Consider the following 18,513-nt stretch of genomic DNA (forward strand, 5'->3'; position numbering starts at 1 on the left):
GTTCCTACCTTTGAAATAAATCTGACTTGTCAAGATGCCCTGTCTGATCACAGAAAAGAGTAGCATCTACTTTTCACTAGTTTTGTTACCAGCTATTAAAAATTGCAGGTATAACAAGGTAAGGATTACATCTTCAGTTGCTAAAACTGACTAGATTAAACAATCATTGACGTGTTTTCACTGATGCAACTTTTTTAAAAAAGTTGATTGTTACAAAATAAACTTTTCTTTCAGTTATAAAAATACCTGAATGGCCTGAATGTATTACCTACAGTTAACACAACTCTACTTAAGCCTTTTGATCACATTGATATTCACATTTTAAAATATCCACCCATTTTCTACTTATACTAGCTCAGCACAGGACAGCGTATCAACATCTTCATCTCTTTTCTATTAAGAAAGGAGACCATGACTCAGAGATAGCCACTGCAACAATATTATGACAAACCAAAGCCATCATTTATACAAACCAACTTCTGTTCAGTACATCAGAAGACTAGTTTTAAGCATCAGCATATTGTTTCCATTGATGAAAGTAAACTACAAAAGTAAATCATGTAAAGTATTAAAAGTATTCCAAAAAATTCAAGTATGGGTGGAATTGAGCAAGTTTATTTAAATCTAACCCCAGTTTCTATAATTAAGCAAAGTCATAGGAAATCAGACTATTTTAATTTCTCTCACAAAGGTCAAGACTAACAAGCTTATCAATGCCAGTGAGTATATTCTGCTTTCAGCAGATACTGGCCAAGTCAAGAAGCTGCTTACAAGAAACAAACATCTGTACAATTTGGACAAAAGTGATCTCATTTTGAAAGGCAACAAATTTGTTGTTCTAAATTTTGCCAGAGTTTCTATATTTAATCACAAAAACAGGACAGCCTAAACATTAATTGAACAATTATATTTGTCAAAATATCTAAATACTTGAAACTGCATTATGTCTAAAAACAGCCATCAAAAAAAAGAATTAATGTTTTATTTAAGGGAAAAACCACCCTTGGGAAATGCTACATATCACCAGGAACATGACTAACATATATACTAAATTTGAAGATACACACAATAAATTTGAAGACAAATACAAGGGAAATGCCTTGAAGAAGAGACCTGGCTTGACAGACTCAGAACAAAGAACTAATGGTCCAGTTACCTCTTCTAGAACAAAAATAAATTAAGTTTCATATTTTCCAATAATAAAAGTAGAGAAAAACTGAGTTGGTATTAAGAACTCCAAGAAGCAGTCAAAAAAAACAGGTGTTACAGAATACTGATAATAAGAGGAGAACACAGGACAACTATTTATCTTTTCTATTAAATAACCAACACTGTAAAGCATTTTCAGCTTTACATACAGATGACTTTCAGCTCCTCTGTATGAACAGCAATTGTATTGTGAGTGCATAATACAATTGCTGTTCGTACAGAGGAGCTGAAAGTTGGCCAGAGTAAGAACAATTGAACGCTTGGGTTCAAAAAAGTCTGGACCATTCTGAAGGGTACAAATCTTATGCTGAGATCAGTGTTAGCAATCAACATGTTTGTGACCTTAAAGAGTACTATCAGTATTGCAATACCTTCTGCAATTCAAACTGTGAAAAAACATATACATGCAGAAGGAAAGGAAGTGTAAAGGAACACTGCAAAAAATAAAACCAGCATGATTTCAAGCAGCTTGGTATTTTAATAAAACCAGGCTAGAAGTCACTCACAACCTTACTCAAGTTCCACAGAGGAATAAGCACTAAATAAAATGTTACTAGTCTCAAAAAATAAAAATCAACCACTAAGGCCTGCATAGATAGAAAGTCAAGGAACGCTCCAGCACTATCCATCTGCTTGCTAGTCATTACTTAACTCCAGAACAACCATAATACATCTTCTGCCCAAGTAACAGTCAAAAAGGGGGCATTTAGTAATACAGCTGAGAAAATTTATCATTCCCTATTATCCCCAGCATACCTTTAAGAGAATTAGAGAAAAATATTCTAAAATTTCTAGTTCTACAGCTATTGTTGCTCATGGAAGAGCCCACATTTACATCTCATTAAAAATTATGTAATTCTCTTATCTGTAAGTTTCCACTGAGAAGCTCAAACCTTTGTTTTCCTGAGTACCTTGAGAGACCCAATAGAATACTTGTCTGCATGTTTGTATGATACACAGACTCAGTGAAGTGCACTTTCAAGGCTAAGCTATTCACCAGCTAGAGTTTATTTTTAAGATCTTCTACATACACATTAAAGCAAATGTGAGATTTTAAATTTAACTGGAATGCTTTGTTACCCATGGTTTCTACTAAAAATAGTCATTCCTTCAAATGAATAAAGTAAGCTTTAACTTAACTATACATCAAAGCTTCATGTTAGGCAAATGAAAGCCATCACGATAGATTAAGCTGCTTACTACAGCTGAGCATGTACCTATCACAATAGAAATAAAAGCAACTAATTTATCTTACCTTCAGGTGCATCTGCATCACAGTCTTTAGAAACAAGTGTCACATTCCTTGGCTGACCATCAATTGTCTTATTACTCTGCATTGTAAATATGGAAAATTAGTACATTAGTCTTCCAGAAGTGGTCTTCCATAGACAATGATAATGCAGAAACCAAATATATTTTCCAGTGAATTAATTTAAAAAACCCTTAAGTCTTGTAGACTAATCAAAAGTATTATTTTTGAAAAGCATAAGCACAGTAAGCTGTGAGCAGTAAAACAAGAACACTTCTAAGTATGACTTCATTAACAAAACAATTAATACCTTGTGTTCTTTTTGAAGACTTGTGAAAAATATACTTGAGGTCTGAAAAGAAACCTTTTAACTGAGCATAAAATTAATTTGAAAATCAACTTTGGTGATGAAGACATCACAGAATTGTTAGAAAGGATAATGATAATGAATACAGTTTACTTCTGGTCTAAAAGGAAGATGGTAGCATGCAACATAGTTGGACTGCCAGAGTGGAAGAAGAAAAATTATGCTTGAGTGAACTATAGAAAACCCAAATGTACCTGCTTAAATGTCCCAAATCTTTGGAAAACTGACACTTTCAGGGAACATGAACTCTGTGTTTCACATTTTTGAACAATTAGTGAATAATTTTAGCAGAGTGCAATGTAAATCCTTTGCTCTACAATGATTTTTTTATACCTTGATTCACTTTAAAGGGTCATATACCTACTTGTACTTCCTTGTACCCTCATGATTTCCTAAACAGAAAATCCTCTAAAGAAATCAGTAAGAGTCAACACCTTTTCATCAGACTGAAAGAAGTTCCTTAAAACATATCAGCAATCAGTACAAGCTGGCACATAAAACTAAGCTCTAACTTCTCTGAGGAAGTTTATCAATATTAAGCAAATTCAGCTTTCACTTTGAACAGTCAAGAGAAACAACTCAGTGTCTGTACAAAAAAGTAGCAATTTGTACACGCAGCTAATTTTGTTTCATGCAAGGCCATGAAAGTGGGGAGACTGTCCTAAAAAATGGATCTAAATTGAATATGACTTAGTCACAGGGATTGGGAACACAAGAGAATGTGTAGACAAACAACAGGGTAAGAACAGAACACATGAAATTTCCATCATTCAGTGTGCATTTAGCAGTTTCCCATCTCCAGCATGTATTCCAGCTTACACTGCTGTCACAGCCAGCACTTCTTTCAGAAGAACAGTATCATACCTTGTAAAATTCCGTGGGACACATCGAACGCACAAAACAACCACAACATAGCCATTTCAAAGTTTTGCCTTCCTTATCCTCATTCACTATACCATATTAACAGAACTTTAAATACAACAATCGCTAGACCTATGGGCTTTCTTTGACAACATCTATGCTTTTTTTCCAGGTCTTATATCACTGTTCTCCATGAACACTCCTATAATTTCAGACATTTTTAGTATGAGAATTGCCAGAGTAAAACTTTAGCGGTCAGTTATCCCATCTACTGCAAAGCAGAAAGCAGGATGCATCAAGGCCAAGCATGAGACAAACCTACAGATAATAACTCAGTGTGCTTCAAGAGCTGACACATTTTGGACCCTTCAGAAAATAGCAAGCTATTATATAAAGGGTTTGGATACAGCCTGTTACACCTACATGATTAGTTTCTGCTTATATTAAGGACCAAGAACTTGAAAAGATCTGTTTCCACACTTAGCCATCCAAGGCATGATACTTCTGGATTCCTGCTGCTGACAATGGAGAGACTGAGTCCTGCAATTTAGCTCCTCTCCTCCAAATTATCTATGTGATGACTGAAGAAAGAAAGTGATCATTGCTATTCTGGTCTCCAGTCTGGAAAAGTATCCATGTTGCTTATGGCAAGTACTGGCTTTTTAATTCCTGTCTGGGTCAATCAAGTCTTAAAGGTCCACTGGGTACAAATACCAGCAAGCAGTGGTCTTTCTTTCAGACAAAGGCAAATAACCCTTGGCCTTATTGAACAGAAACAGAAATAATACCTCAAGTATTTCTTGCTAGAAAGCTAAGGATGTAACCTAGATGTGGATACAATTCTTTCTTTGTGAAAGGTTATAAAGAGTCATTGCTGATTAACAGTTAAGACAAATTGCTTCAAGAGGTGAAACTAAGCTATTCTTGGTGGCTGAAGAGCTATGAAAGTTGAACAAATTCCTGCAGAGGGATTCAGTTGGTATGGGCACAACATCCAGAAGAAATTTTCAAAAGTTTCCTACAGACACCAGAGCTGAAGACACTTTTGATGAATTGGGGTCACATGCTTTGAACACACCAGTGCTCAGAGTTAATAAAGCAAGTAGCCCAGGTCTAGTTAATGTTAATTGCCTCACAAAAGCTCCACTTTCACATATATATATATTCAGTTAAAAGGAAAAGTTACCAGCACTTCCAAATTTAAAAATTAAAAGCTTTTGCCAAGAGTAACAGTCTCCAAAGGAAACAGTCCAAGATTCAAACAGAAACCTAACCTATCCCATGCATTACTATGGATTGTGATAACAACCTAGCTTTACACATGACTAGATGTGGAATTACTGTAGAGCAAAGCAGAGGGAAGGAGTGCTCCTTTCACACAGTCTATGAGCCACCAGACTGTCATACACGTTTATCAGCCCATCCATCCACTAAGCTTTCCTGGAATAATGCTCATTTATTGCTTGGTTCTTACACACTGTTGGTTACCAGTGGTGAATTCTAAAGGATGAAATCAACTGTAGTGTGAGAGCACAATGAAAACCGGGACTGTCAAAGTGAGCTGGTGCATAGGGTCCTCAGGTTCTCATCATCAGGAAGCCTGCTGTGCCTAGTTCACATGCCCTGCTCCTGGTTGTGTTCTTGGACATTCCTAAATCCATAATCACCAATTCAATAACTCTTAAGAACCTCTTCATTACTACCTCCACAGAAAAATACCTTGCTTCTCTTCATCCCAGACTCCATCTCTCCTCACTTCAAAATCTCACAATTTAACATCCAAGTTTCCAAGGTAGTCAGACACAGAAAATGTTTCTGATAAATTCTGAAATACTCTTGGAGAGGATGTTTTCAGAAAACCTTGTATCTATTTGGTATGCCAGAGAAGCCCAGATGCAACTTACCAGCACATTCTTTATGTCTCATGTTATTTTAACAATAAAACCAGTTTCTACTCAAATTAGATTATGTACTTTAAACACAGCTCTTTGAAATGAGACAACTTGAAAACTCAGGATGGCTACCTTGACCAGAACACTTTGTAATCCTTTAAACAGAAAGTTACAGCTCTTCTCAACCATTGCAGCCAATCCTTGCAGTGCTGATCAGGATTATATTGCAATAGCTGCAAGAATGACAAGAGCCTTTCTACTGATGTGCTCTATTCTCTTGACCCTTTTTTTCTCAGAAATTATTATATTTTTCTTCAGATACTTCTTGTCACAAACAGCTAACATGCAAGTGTTTAAACCTCAATCCTTCTGCTTCCTGTAATATACACACTTTTATTTTATTCATAAAGCAAAACAAACTGCTAGCTACAGCCTTTATTATTTTCTCTTCAAATCTTCCATGCTATCTACAAACTTTATGATAAAGCTCTGTGTAAACACACCTAAACTGACTTTCATCTTAGTTTCATGCTACTACTACCCTAATTTTGACAAGTTGAGCCAACGCATACCTAAGCATGTTTATTTTGTGTTAGGTATATTTAGCATAAAATCTAATAAAATGAATTAAATTTCCTAAACACCAAATATTCACATTCCCTACAGTGATTCTATTACTGTGCTTGGATTGGTATCAGGATGACCAATTGCCCATTACCAGAGAATTCAAATGTAAAGACAGCAGTGAGTAGCATTTACTGAGACCTCCACTTCCTGCAGTGACAATCCTACCACACCAACACATTTAAGCTGACAAGTTCCTCTTCTCTAGTCTATTTAACACTATTCCAATTTCAATTTCTCCTTGTAATCCTTTTGCCCCAAGAATTCTGTATCCACTATTTAAACTAAGAGAATTGATAGTAATAAAGTACAAAAATTACTAATTTGTTGCAGCTGAAGGATGTCAGCATGGTTTGTAAAGCAGGTGTGTTCTCCTCCCACAGGAACACCCTCCCAGAGAATTACAGAGATATTCCAAAAGCTCAAAGCAGCATCCAATCACTTCAATCTCACTGAAATCCTTTCTTTTGACCACTCCAGCTCAACTGTTTTGTCTTTGTGACACTTAAACATCAAACAGCACACCAAGGGATCTTGACTTCACTGTGTCTGAATAAGCAACCAGTTCATAACCTGGTTATTTGTCTACATTTGCAAGATCAGATCTAATGAACTCTATCTCTGTAAGATACCAGACCTTAATAAACAGCCATCCATGAAACCTCTCAAGATGCTTCTGATATGCAACTTTGAACCTTCCCATAAATATGCAGGCTGCCACTCAAACTAAGAAGTAATACAATAATTTAATTCTTCAGGTACAGAAGATGAAAGACTTAAAAAATCAAAACGTTGAAATACACAAAAGTGCAATAACAAAATCAGATTAAATTTTAATTGTTTAATCCTGTAGAATATTTTACAGTGCAAGAACTGCATGGAGTTTCATTAAGTTGGACAGTCCAAAGCACCTGAAATGTGATGAATGTGCACACACTTAGCTCCACTCAGTTTATTATTTTCTACTGTACCAATTCTATTCTACTGTCATGATAAAACATCATCAACTGTGGAACAGTATTGATTTCATTCTGTACACAGCTTTACACATTCAAAATAATCATCCCTGCAATCACTCAGTAACCTAAGCAGACCAGCACAAGATCTAGTGGGAGCTATCAACTGTCTTATCAGAAGGAGTAAAACGAACCTCAGTTTCACACTAAGTTTTGAGATGACAAAGTCATAATTTCTTGGGAAATTAAGCTGTGTCATATATAGTGCAATCAGTTTCTGGCTTGTGTATTACCAAGAGCCCTTCTAGTATTTAAAAACTGCCTACCAAAATCACTTTGAAAACTGAAAATGCATTTGACTTTCAGAGTTTCTGTAAACAGTACATTTTTAATACAGAAAATAAAATTTAAACAAAAGAAAAAGGCATCTCACCTGTACCAGATATTTCTGACTTCCATACATTACATACTGTGGGGCAAGACTGTAAATCATGTAACTTGTATGAAGAACTATCAACAGAAGTATCATACAGAGAAATAAGAGTGCTTGAGGTCGAGTTTTTCCTCGTCTGATTTTATAAAGCTGAAATCAGAAAAACAAATATTAATACAATGAAATAGCTCTTTTTTTTTTCCTGAAGGCATTCAGAAAACTCTTTAGTTCAAATAAGTTTTAAATCTACTGCCAGAAGTGGGAGGTTGCTAAAATTATCTTCTGGCAACTTAATTCCAGTGGTTCAAAGCAGGTTTTCAGGTGTATTTACCTAAATTGCAAAGTACAGCTATTCAACCAAATGAAGTTCTATTTGTATTAATGGCCCAAAAGTCCGATAGCTTGGTAAAATGAAACACCTTCCAAAAGCAGTGCAAATGGTACAATAGGCTTTTAGCACTCATTAGGCATACACACAATGCTATTGGCAACATCCCACATTCATGAAACACTACAAAAATCTTAAATATATTCAAGAGCACATATTGTTTAAATATCTGAGTATTAGAAACAAACTCTTTAATTTACCCTTGTCCAGAAGAACCATATTCCCATATTTCGAATCCCTGCCATTGAAGTGAAGATAAAGTACATAACAATGGTTGTGATAAGAATATAATCAAGTGGAAAAACCTAAAACAAGAACACAAGCAGTTAAAAAGGAAAAAAGCTCTTCTCCCACTCAAAACAAAGTAGCTTCTACTTCTATAGCTTATATCTGAGGTAGTCAGATATTTTACATAGCTGACTCCAAATATAGCTAACACAACTTGCTGCTAATAGAGCTTAGACAATTAATCTGGAAAAGCATTAAGCATTTTTATTAATCTAAGACATGCCTTAATTTTGAAGTGTTATGTATTTTTAGACCAAGAAATACTTAATTATTTTAAATACACCCACAGAATGACAAGTCCACAGTAGCAACAATTATTTTAGGACTGCATATTTGTGACTATTTTTCTGATCATATTTGCATATAAAACTTATATTTACATTAATAAAAGCTTGACATAATATTGCTGCTGAACACTACTTTTCTCAGTGAGCTACAAGCTTAGATGTTCAAGAGTTTTAAAAGCTATGAGGAAGCAAAGCATTGTGCTGACCCATTACACCAACAATACAGGAATACCTCAACTGGAGGGGGAATAGAGCACTAGCTTAATACCAAAGCTTTTCTTTTTCTCAGTTTACTCATGACAAACTCAAATTTGTACGTGTACTTGTTGCCATCCAACTCTACTAAAGTTAACTGATGCATGGTTTTACATTGGGTTTGCTTCCAAGACTAATGCCTTACTATAATATAGCCAATGTTGCATTTTTTTCAGTGTGCAATATATTAAAAAGTGGAAAGTTGCATTTACTTAACTAAAAAGGCCTAAGTGATAGCAGTTGTCATTCTCTGTTGCCACTGTAGTCTCATCAGATTGATATCAGTTTCAAGCACCACCTTCCTTGCCCAAACTAGATTTCACTCACCCAAGATTTTCATATCAGTAGATAGTAACTAATAACAAGTTGCCTTGCTTTTACTGAACACACATTTAGACAATATTGTTTTAATGAATTACTTGGGAAGAGCATCCCTACATATGTACATCACCACTTCTTTACTTACCCTTTGAAGAACTGGTAACAGCATATTCAATGGATTGGTCAGATTGGTTCCCAGAATTATAAATCCGGAGTCGAAGCCAGCTGAATGCAGAGCCTTGTCCAAACTGCAGTAATTAGAAAAAACTGGGTAAGTACTGTGGCTCTCGCAGAGCTTTGTCTTTAGTTTTAAAAGGGCAACTCAAAAGAAAAAAAAAAAATAACAAAACCACAAACTGAACTAATCCCAGAGATGACAGCTGTCTACCATCTATACAGACACATGCTTTGCTTTACCACACTCACGGCACTTGTTCTGTGAAAGATATATTGATTTCTGCATCTCCTCAGCATTTTTGCTTTTCCCTGGTTTAGGTCATAAAGCCTATTTTCCCAGTCTAACAGATCAAAAAGGCCAATATTTGAGACCTTTGGTTAGTGTCAATCCACACTGACATCTACCAGATTTGCAGCTGGGTATGTTGCTTTTGACACTATAAAACTATTTCTGTGTGTAATGCACATCAAAATGGATTAAACATGTAATTTACTGCAAGATTTTAAGCACCTGTTAACTAGTCAAAGTACCTGCAATAAGACTCATACAAGCAAGCAGAATACTTCTGTCATCTGAATTCAAACTTCCTGAACATATATACTTAATTTCTCTGCTGAACCAGAACTGTTCCCCACATAAAAAATGTTCTTTCTTCAGTTTGCTTTGGTACATTTTGCTCCATTTCAATATAAACTATTATAATGAGAAGTGTAACTCTATTGACAGAAATGTAACATTGAAAAGAAGGGGGTTGAGGCAACCATCCAAATTTTTCTATTAGAGTAGAAACTAAGTAATTTAAATGGTCAAGGAAAATGCTGAAATGCACTTACTTTGACAAGAACAGGGAGACAGTGAAGAGCAAGGCCACAATGATGAAGAACACTCCCCACACAATCTACAAGTAAAAAATTTAAAACAATTTAACTGAAAGTGTCAGCAGTTGATGCAAGAAGTGAACATTTGCCTTTGTTTCAATAAACTAATGATCTTGGAGCACTTCACAGCTTAAATATACTTGAAACATTAACTTTCTGGTAAATACTTGAGACAAGTGCTCACAAAACTTTTACCATGTTAAACATAGTTTGTCAAGTACTGATATCACATGCTCTAATGTAATACAAAAATCTACTCCAATGTCAAAAGTGACATTAAGAGAAGAGATGACACATTACATTTCACAAAAATAGCATTTAGCACTGTTCACAACCTGTATTCTCTTTATTATCTGGAAAGCCTTGACCACCCCATGCCCATGCGTGCCCACCTTCCAACTGGAGGCAACCTGTGCACAGCTTACAAGGAACATCTCACCCTTCCTGAGTAACAGCTCCCTTCTGTAGCACTACTCTGAAATGCACAATGACCAAGACACTTGGGAGTGATGAAAAACTCAACTGATCCCAAATGCCAGGTCTTCATTAAAACACAGAGAAGTGTTTTTGTTATGCCTAACAAATACAGCACTCCCCCCAAGAACTGATTCTCCAAGCCATCTCAACCAGAACACCACTGACTGTGTTTCCTGGATTAGCAGCTAGTTCAGGAAACTGTTCTCCCTCCTGACAGGTTTTCTCCCTCACAATCTTCTCCCCTGAGAGTTTAGGGGATGACACACAGAAGAGAGCCCAGATAGGAAACTCATTCAGTTACAGTTCCAACAGTTTCACTGTATTTTCCTAGAAACCCTAGTCATGGAATACAATCAGGTAAGTGCACTGAACTTCCCAAAACAACATTTTCAGATTGCTAGACCTGAGACCTCGACAAAGTCATTTCAAAATTCTAAACGCAGGTGCACAACGCACGGTCTTCCATGTGAATGAGGGAGTTTCACAGTTTTATTAGCCTCAAAACTTGGCACACAACCATCATGAAAAGGTTAACAACTTTATTACAACTGCTCATTAAAGACTCTCAGGGATACAATACTATTATTGTTCATTAAATTCTGAAGACAAACTTCCATCTGCAAACTCTAACACAATATTAGAACATCACTTACAGAACAACTCAAATTATGTAGGTCTTATTAGATATAGATTTAGAGATCAAAATCAAGGTAAGTATTAAGTTTTGCATTTCCACATAATGAAATGTACTAAGATTTTACCTCTTCGCAGCAAATCCTACTAGGTATTAGCTGTATGGGAAATAGATATTGAAAACCAATAGAGACCAAGAGTCTGAATCTCATAATTCTATACTACCTTCTGCCAGCTATGCCCACTAGACAGGTATTTGTATCACCTCTGGAATATGCCTGTCTTATGAAGTGACATCTAGCATTAAGAAATGCACAAATAGTTGGTACTTGTTTAAAAAGCCTCAAAAATAACTTCCAAAAATTGTTAATATTCATCCTGTAGACAGACACCAAGCTCAGCAAAAGAGGTGCTGCTCCAGAGAATGGAGCAAGACATTTCTATTCCAGCCTGTTGAGAGGACTATGCTGGAGCAAATAACCACACTTGGCCCATGGAGAGCCCCAGATCAGAACAAGAGGATATTTTCTAAAGGAAGCTGCAGCCTACAGAGATCCCCATTGTTTCTGAGAGGAACTACAGTTCATGGAGTCCACTCACACTGGAATAGAAACAAAATGTGAAGAGGAAGCAAAGGCAGAGTAGCGTTTTATGGACTGATGGCAACTCCCTATTTCCCCTCTGCGCCACTCCAGAGTCAGGACAAAAGGAGTTGAGCCTTGGAAAGAGTGGGCATCTCTGCTCATGGAGATCTCAAAACAGAGCATTTGACTTCCTCATATTACCTTAGGCATTTCCAGTTTGCTCCCAATAGCTGTGAAGTACACCATGCAAATACAGATGCAATACTGCAAACTTATTATTTTCGAGCAGACTTCCATGTTTCATATCCTATAGTTTTGTTCATATATTGAGCAAACATAGCTATGTGCTCTGGAGTTTGTTTTCCCTAAAAAAAGTTTTAAAACTCCTATAGTATACATTTCTCTTGTTGCTGAGAGTATCAGATGAAAGTGTAAGAATCCATAAAAAAGGAAATGTCACATTTTGTAGAAAGAAGTTAGACTCCTCATGTTAGAAGAAATTAGGTGTAGAAATTAACAACCTCATGTTGGCCAATACTCAATTCCCTGGGATCTTAAGATGTTACGCTTTTGACTAAATTGAAAACCTAACAGCTTCATCTTTGAGTAAAAGAATCATCAAATGAGGCTTTCTAGTTAAAGAAAAAAGTTTTGCCTTTAGCAACAAATCACATGCTCATAGATACTTAGCAGTAGTAAAACAATTAAAGCAAGAACACTTGAGGACACTATACAAAGACATATGATAACACAAGTTTGAATGCAGACGCTATGCTAACACTGTAAAAGACCTTGAAGATTAAATGCAATTCCTGAACATGTTATTCTCTTCTGTCAGTCCCAATAAGAGCCAGCCACTCCCATATATTGACCATCCCAAATATAAAGCAGAAAAAGGATTCTCCATCTAGTACTTGCTTCACAGGAAAAAATTTTTCTTGAAGTCTGAGAAGCAGCCACATAATTGAACAGTAACATCCAAATTGAAGGCACTGAAGGTGAAAATGTTGTAAAACAGTAAGCAAAGCTCCAGGATACTTTCTGCACTTCTACATTGAACAGAAGTACTACATATGGATATCAAACAGATTTTCACCTTTTCTTAAAGCCCAACTGAACAATTCAAAAGTTATATATCTGCAAAGGCATCCAAGGGCTCTTCAAGCAACACTAAAACAGCTCTGAAATTGTTAACATGCAATTAAGTGATGGACATTACCACCTTCACAGGACAGCTCTAGTCAAAGTAAACAAGTTCTCTGACATGCTTCATAGCACAACCATAGTCTAAGAAAAATCTCTCAGGAAAAATTATCCACCTGCAACTCTGCTTTAGTCTGTGATTCATGAGTCAACTCACAGTGACTGTCACAGTTACTGAGTGGACACAAAGCTTTCAAACCATGAAAACAAGGAGACACTGGAATATCATCCAGACTGTAGGTGATAAGCTGTAACTAATGTTATTATATGCTTTCCTGTGAGAACACAATGAAAGGTTCAAGTCCCAGAGACAAAATATATGGCCAACACATTTCTCAAATTTGAGCTTTATGTGAAAAGTTGTAGAAGCTTAATACCTTATATACAAGCTGTATTAAGTATTTTTAAATCAAAAGGAAGTCACCAAACTGTTAAGATGAATAGTTGGGGATATTTGTCCTTTCAATGAAAGACTCAGTCTGTATTTGTAATATATCATAGCAAGATAACTCCACTAAGAATTGCACACTGAAAGCTTTTGTTCAGCGGCAATTTCAGCCCAGCACTCAGCATTAACAGCAGCAATGACAGAAGAAATGGTTTACCCACCCCCCTCGCAGCTTTGCCAAAAGCAGCCTACAGTTGAAAGTAATGCTGAAATTTCTTCCTACATCTAGTTGGCAAGAAGTACTTTATATAGGAATACTGTTCATAAAGATACTAGTCTTCAAAACCAGGTATCTACTGAAAATCAAAGTCCTAAGATCAAAGAGACCAAGATAAAAGCTTTACCCCAGTAACCATCTCCTTTGCATCGGTTAAGTATCACGACATTACATTCTACTCAGCTGGCTTGCTATTTATCAAGTAATTCCTTGGCAAGATGCTTGTTCCAAATGCATATATTATCAAAGTGTCTCATTTCTGCTGGATACATGTAATTTAGATTAACCTAAGCTAACTGACAGCCATAGAATTATTCCTTCTTCCCATTTTCATATTTTTGATTAAAAAAGTAAGACATTCAGATTTTCTATGGCAGAAGCACCAAAGTAAATCAGCTAGGATTTGTTCATTTTTAATCTTAATCAGAACTGAGACAAAGTAGAAGGTTTTCCAACAGCTCAGAGTTCACTATTGTTGTAATAGGACACAAAACAAGACACATGCTGGAACATCTAAGGTAAAAAGCAGGGCAGTTGATTTTCAAACTCTAATACTGATAAACTTTCAAAGGTGACAGCAGATTGGAGGATGAAATTGCCACCTCTCTAATGACACTGGTCAAACCAACAGTTCATCAACTTTCTCCTCTTCCAGAAAAGAATGCAAAAACAATCATTATTTACATGAAAGTGTGTGAGAACTCCATTGCAAAAAATGTAAACATCAGAGGGCTTTGAAGAACTTAGAAGAACAGGGCAACACACTATAGGGCTATCATTGTGTAGTACTGGAGTAAATTTAAAAAAAAGCACAGTTGATATTCAGGGTGGTAATTGATAAACTTCACCTGTGATTTATGTGGGAAAAAGGAAGTTGGAAGTTATTTCAATTTCAGTACCTAAAAGTGAGAAGTTTTACCTTTAGAGGTCGAATAGCTTCACAAGCTTTTGTCCACCAGCTTTTCTCAATAGATTCCAGATGCCTCTCTCTCCTTCGAAGTATCCTTAATCTCTCTTCCAGTTGCTGCAGTGTCCGTCTATCCCTCGACGACAGAGGACGACCATCTCTGCACTGGTAACAAACGAGTGCAAAAGATAAAGAGCCACCAAGTCAAGAAAATAGACTTGACAGCTACCTAAATTATTTACAACAACTCTTAAAGAATTACTAGTATATAATTAATGCATGTATAATTTCTATGATTATCAAGAGCATGAAGCACAAAAGTCACAAGCTGCAACAAGAGGAATTCCTATTAGGTGGCAGAAACCACTTTTCATAATAAAAATTTTCAAAATCGTTAAGAGGGTGGAGAGTCTCCATTGTTAGAAATAGTTTAAAAGCACAGTCATTATCTAAATAACCTGATCTAACAAGAAAGAGATGCATATTTTGTGTGGAGGGTTGAACATTGTGATTTTCAGGTCACTTCCCATTAAATTCCACTATTAAGCCTATATATCCAACTCAGCACTTCTAATTTTCTTTCCAACACTCCACTTGATACTCAGTTATGTTTCTTGAGCAAGAAACATAGGTCAGACAAGAGCAAGTATCACCCCAAGAATTAGGTGAACGTACCAGATAGTTTGATTATTATGTTTAGAAAAGTATTTTAATTTTGAGCCTTTACGCTGAGCAGGAACCCTTACACTCTGCTGTAAAGTGAGTAGCACATCCTCACATCTCAGTTATTTAGTATAAGCAAAAGCAACAAAAATGGGCATTAGGGAGCTGAGCCAAAATTGTTTCTAACATTGATACTTGTGTATTACAAACTCATACTTGGGAAAAAAGATTCTTTTATACTAGGAAATGCGCTAAAATATTTTAAAGTCTTGAAATCCCTTATTGATTTTCTTCTTATTTTAAAGGATCCTTCCTACAAATAATACAACAGTTTATAACACTGAAGAAAAAAAATGAAATTCTTCAAAAAGATTATGACCACATCATAGCTGTACATAATACTTAAATTGGAGATTACAATGTACTTTTAACAGGAACACAATACTATACCCTGCATGGCACCTCTGTGACTTAAAAAGGACTTTAACAGTTCAAGCTCCCAATCTACAAGTTCAAGCTTCAATTATTTAAGACTAATGAAAAAAACCTACCAGATGCACTACCAATACAAGAACATACTGCATATTGAATCTCAGTAGCATACCTTCATACTTCTAGTTTTTCCTGTATAGCAGTCTCAGTAACACTTTATTCACAACTTAATGCATACATAACCAAAGAACTAAGATTTCCATTACAGAATGCAGCAGAATCCTGACCAGAATGCATAAGCCAAAAAAATTAGTTTGCACTAAAGGTTATATTACAATATAGACATAAACTAAGAACTTCCAAGTTTTTGAACCTAGTTTTGCCAGACTGAAGAGTAAGACCAGTTGCATGCCAATTATCATAATCAACAAGGTCTTCTATAATAAGTAATGATCCATTTGTCACAGCTTTCTCATTTTTCTCTTATTGATTCCAGTAAGGGATGCCTTTGTGCTGTAGTGCTTTGTGCAAAACCAAAACACGATCATTTAAACAGACTACTTTTTAGATTTCTTTATTCAACAAAGTGTCTAGAACACTGAAGATGCCCACACTGTAGAGGTAAGCCAAGTATCCAGGGAAGACTGTTGGAACTGCTTCAACATCTCTAAGGTCTACTATCACAGAGCATATAACAGCACAGATGGACTGCCAGGAGGGAAGGGAGGCACCTCAATGTCATTTTTCTCAATCAAGGCTGGAAAAACACTGGTCAATCTGAAATGGGTTGAAAAAAGAGGTGGGAGATTCTCCCCTATCATCTTGTAAAGAAATATTACCCTCCTTTAGCTTGCACTCAGGCTGTTAAAAGTGTATTGCTTATATGAGGCACAACATTCCCATTAGCTGCAAAACCATTATGGGTTTACAAATGGTGTTCACATCCTAGGGATATTTAGGACTCAGAACCTCTTTCCATCTGTATGCTTTTCCTAAAGAAATTATTTATAACAGCAAGGTACATTAACTGGGAAGCAAGAATATCTGGAGCTGTTATTTATTCATAAAGATGATTAATAGTTTGATGAATCTAAATCATGACAGCTCTTTGTAGCAAGTATCCAATGTTAACTGTACTGCATTGAGTAAATCAACAAACTGGATGCTGTTTCTGGTAGCAGACTAAGTGAGGTTAATACCTACAAAGCATCTCTTCCATCCTAGCAGGCCTGGAGAAGCTTGAGTTTAATTTGTTAACACTTATTAGCTAGACAGAAATAACTACTGCTGCAGGACTGACAAAGCATGTAAGCGACCACACGTGTTTCAAAGTAACTCAAATAACGGCAAGCTATTAATTTCTGACTTGCTATTCTTTCTGGAACAGACTCTACAGCATGCCCATAGTTAGCAAGAAAAAAAATCATTAAGAAAGTGAGAACAATGAAGATCTTACCTTTGATTTAATCCTCAATAAATGTTGTTCCACTTCTTCAATATCTTCAGTGTTCTCCAAACGTTCATAAGATGCACTGGTAGTTCCTTTAATCAAGTTCAGAGGCAAAGCTGACATACCATAAGCCTTAAATAAAAAGGAAACATACAAACTCAAATTTTCTGCCATATATTTTCATCTGATAAGGCTGATCAATGTTGTACAGCTATGAGGCAGCATAAATGGGTGGTTTTTTCATCCCATCTCTTATTAAGGCATCCAATTCCCTTCCTCTTTTGCGCAAAACAAACATGCTATGAATAAATTCCAGCATCCCATGTCATTCCAGTGGTACTTAAGTGTCTCACAACTACTCAGACATCTATTAAGATTTCATACAAGCACAGCACATTGATGATTTATTAAACTAGCCCTTGTTTTTTGTAAATCACATAGCTTCCAGAAACCTTAACCTTCCCACTTTAGATCAAAATCAACATTTTGTGCAAGACAAACTTCTAGAAAATGAATGTTAGTAGTTTTAGAAGCAAAGCATACACAATTTCTTTGCAGCCAGTAGTGTTCAAGTTGTTTTTGAATAAAATTGAGTTGCAAGTACCAAATTTACTAAAACCAAAATTCTGCAGTAAAAAGGCAGTAAAAGCTATGTGAACATCTGAACTCAGCTACATTCCAAGACTGCTCAGACAACCATTCATAAATTTCCTCAGAATTTATTCCTCATTATAAATTCTATGTCATTCAAAGTGTTTTGCCAGCTTCTACATCAACACTACACCCAGATTTTTCCAATGCAAAGTCCATAAGCTTTCCACTAACAAAAAGAAACATATTTGAGGCAAGGCAAACAAGAAAATGGCACTACTTTCTGTTACCCTATGATTCGTACAAATCAAGGCCAAGATCAGAAGTTACTCCAGGCAGTTTAGAGACATTAGCCATAAGCTTGTAATTTGTTTATTGTGGATGATATGTTGCTCTAAGTGCAGAGCTCAGCAGGAAGGTTCTTTCCTCCCTCAGCAATTAACACACAATTTTACTAGAGTCTTTGATATCTGAACACTTGCTAACTTCAGAGAATTGTTTAGGTTGAAAAAGAGGTTGAAGATTATCCTATTCAACCAGTAAGCTAACACTGCCAAGTCCACCATTAACCACGTCTCCAATGGTCATGTCTACAAGTCTTTTCAATATTTCCAGAAGTTTGAAGAGCAGTTTTCTAGATATTCACAAAAATACCACTTCCTCCTTCAAGCACAGCTTTACATTTTCTACTGAGAATAGATCTAACACAAATGCTAATGTGT

General features: G+C 36.0%; 1 protein-coding gene across 2 annotated transcripts in view; it reads right to left on the reverse strand.

Moving 5' to 3' along the window:
- Positions 1-18,513, reverse strand: part of LMBRD1 (LMBR1 domain containing 1) — a 66,330-nt gene that overhangs the window by 9,135 nt on the left and 38,682 nt on the right. For both annotated transcript variants that reach the window (XM_064707332.1, XM_064707333.1), the window contains exons 8-14: positions 17,207-17,332; positions 14,668-14,820; positions 10,142-10,206; positions 9,276-9,378; positions 8,180-8,284; positions 7,592-7,741; positions 2,465-2,540 (exon numbers count right to left, since the gene is read on the reverse strand). In XM_064707332.1, coding sequence (XP_064563402.1) covers positions 2,465-2,540; positions 7,592-7,741; positions 8,180-8,284; positions 9,276-9,378; positions 10,142-10,206; positions 14,668-14,820; positions 17,207-17,332 — 778 coding nt within the window. The remainder of the gene's footprint in view (positions 1-2,464; positions 2,541-7,591; positions 7,742-8,179; positions 8,285-9,275; positions 9,379-10,141; positions 10,207-14,667; positions 14,821-17,206; positions 17,333-18,513) is intronic.

Source organism: Zonotrichia leucophrys, chromosome 3 (assembly GCF_028769735.1).
Source record: "Zonotrichia leucophrys gambelii isolate GWCS_2022_RI chromosome 3, RI_Zleu_2.0, whole genome shotgun sequence".
In the NCBI taxonomy this organism is placed as follows: Eukaryota; Metazoa; Chordata; class Aves; order Passeriformes; family Passerellidae; genus Zonotrichia; species Zonotrichia leucophrys.